This window comes from Artemia sp. Qi Xiang Cuo, unplaced genomic scaffold (genome assembly GCF_049724085.1).
Source record: "Artemia sp. Qi Xiang Cuo unplaced genomic scaffold, ASM4972408v1 HiC_scaffold_2676, whole genome shotgun sequence".
Lineage (NCBI taxonomy): Eukaryota > Metazoa > Arthropoda > Branchiopoda > Anostraca > Artemiidae > Artemia > Artemia sp. Qi Xiang Cuo.
Genome location: NW_028300074.1, coordinates 2,195 through 5,000, shown reverse-complemented (window position 1 = coordinate 5,000; position 2,806 = coordinate 2,195). Strand labels below are relative to the sequence as shown.

Here is a 2,806-nt window from a genome sequence, read left to right as displayed (position 1 = left end):
TGGCTTAGGATGTGCCCATGCCTTGCATGTAGTTGCAAATGTTCTACTGGATGCCCACATTTCGAAAGAAAGCCTAGCTATAGGTGAATATGATGTACGGCGGGCTTTTGATTCAGGTATCCATTCTCAGAATATGGTTGAGCTGAGAAAGTCCGGAGTTGACCGTGCTATTGTCAAACCCTTGAACGACATGTATAGTAGGCTCAAGGTCCGTATTAAACTGTCAGGTAAATTAAGTCGTAGGTTTGCTGTGGTGAAGAAAGGTATAAAACAGGGAGCCGTATCATCACCTGATCTGTTCAACAACAGCATATCGACGACCCAGTCAAAAGTGGCCCCTGGCTGTATTTTTAAAGGCATTGACGTGTCCCTAGTTGGGTTTGCAGATGACCTTCTAAACTTTTCAAGAATTTTGTCTTCTTTGGAATCTAACTTTAAAATTTTGGAGATGGAGTATGATGAAATCGGGTTGAGTTTTAATGTGACAAAATGTGAAGTACTGTTATTTAACTGGAATGCCTCTCAACCCGAAATCCAACTGGGGTCACAGGTGGTCATGCCCTCTAAGTCAATTGTATACCTGGGTCTGCCGATCGGTGAAACTCTTCAGCATACACGAGCACTACTTGTAAAGCACATCGAGAAGAAGATCAGGTCAGCTTATGGAGCTTCGGTTTCCTCCAAGCGTAATCTAAATAGGTCGCTGCGTGCACAAATATTTGTTGCTGTTGCCTTACCCCATGTTCTTTACGTTTCGCCGTTCTGGAAGTTACTTACAAATTCGAATAAAGTAACTATAAGAAGAATATTCTTCAGGTACCTCAAGTTCCTACTTGAGATGCCATTAAGAACAAGTAATTCTTACCTAATGAGGCGGTATTCAGTACCTGATCCATTTACTGCGGTGGAAGCGTGTCTTGAAAAGTACCGTGATAGAGTAGAAGCGAGTAACCACCAGTGGACTGCCATTCTTACATAGTTGTATTATAGTTCCTTCGTGATTATTTTCATTTCAAGAAGTTTCGTTGTGTTTTGTATGTGCGTTTTCTTCTCTTTTGTTTTTTATCCGTCTTTTGTTAATTGTGAAGGGTTTTTCCAATATATTCATTCATTCATAAGAATCTAATCTATAAGACTCTAAGCTATAAGACTCTAAGCTATAAGACTCTAAGCTATAATACTCTAAGCTAAAAGACTCTAAACTATAAGACTCTAATCAATAAGACTCTAAGCTATAAGACACTAAGCTATAAGAATCTAAGCTATAAGACTAACCTATAAGACTCTAAGCTATAAAACTCTCAGCTATAAGACTCTAAGCTATAAGACTATAAGCTATAAGAATCTAAGCTGTAATACTCTAAGCTATAAAACTAAGCTATAAGACAATGAGCTATAAGACTCTAAGCTATAAGACTCTAAGCTATAAGACTCTAAGCTATAAAACTCTAATCTATAATAATCTAAACTCTAAGACTCTAAGCTATAAGACTCTAAGCTATAAGACTATAAGCTATAAGACTCTAAGATCTAAGACTATAATATATAAGACTATAATCTCTAACAATTTAAGATATAAGACTATAAGATATAAGACACTATGCTATAAGACTCTAAGCTATAAGACTCTTAGCTATAAGACTCTAAGCTATAAGACTCTAAACTATAAGACTCTAAGCTATAAGACTCGAAGCTATAAGACTCTAAGCTATAAGACTTTAAGCTATAAGACTCTAATCTATAAGACTAAGTTATATGAGTCTAAGCTATAAGACTCTAAGCTATAAGACTCTAAGCTATAAGACTCTAATCTATAAGAATATAATCTATAAGAATCTAATCTATAATTTTCTAAGATTTTAGACTCTCAGTTATAATACTCAAAGCTATAAAACTCTTAGCTATTAGACTCTAAGCTATAAGACTCTAAGCTATAAAACTCTAAGCAAAAAGACTCGAAGCTAAAAGACTCTAAGCTATAAGACTCTTAGCTATAAGACTCTAAGATATATGACTCTTAGCTATAAGACTCTAAGCTATAAGACTCTAAGATATAACACTAATATAAAATACTCTAAGCTATAAGACTCTAAGATATAAGACTAAGATATAATACTCTATGATATAAGACTCTAAGATATAAGACTCTAAGCTATAAGACTCTAAGCTATAAGACTCTAAGATATAATAATCTAAGAAATTAGACTATAAGCCCTAAGACTATAAGCTATAATACTATAAGATATAAGACTCTCAGCTATATGACTCTAAGCTAAAAGACACTAAGCAACAACACTCTAATCTAAAAGACAAAAAGATAAACGACTAATATCTATAATTCTATCAGCTATAATACTCTCAGATATAAGACTCTAAGATATAATACTCAAAGATAAAAGACACTAAGATAAAAGAATAAAACCAATACGACTCTAATATACATGACTCTAAGCTATAAGACTAAGCTATAAGACTCTATGCTATAAGACTCTAAGCTATAAGACTAAGCTATAAAACTCAAAGCTATAAAACTCTAAGCTATTAGACTCTAAGCTATTAAACTCAACACTATAAGCTGTAAGCTATAAGACTCTAAGCTATAAGACTCTAAGCTATAAGGCTCTAAGATAGAATACTTTAATCAAAAATTATCTAGTCTGTAAGAATTTAATCTATAAGAATATAATCTGTAATACGATAACCTGTAAGACGCTAAGATATAAGACTCTAATCTATAAGACTCTAAGATATAAGCCTTTAAGCTATAAGACTAAGCTATAAGGCTCTAAGCTATAAGACTCTAAGC

The 2,806-nt window shown here is 33.6% G+C and overlaps 1 protein-coding gene across 1 annotated transcript; it reads left to right on the top strand.

Moving 5' to 3' along the window:
• The first annotated feature begins 133 nt into the window (after window positions 1-133).
• On the top strand, window positions 134-979 carry LOC148938782 (uncharacterized). Its single transcript, XM_089107537.1, has one exon. It carries the CDS (start codon window positions 134-136, stop codon window positions 977-979), a length of 846 nt encoding a protein of 281 aa, XP_088963663.1.
• The last annotated feature ends 1,827 nt before the right edge of the window (window positions 980-2,806 follow it).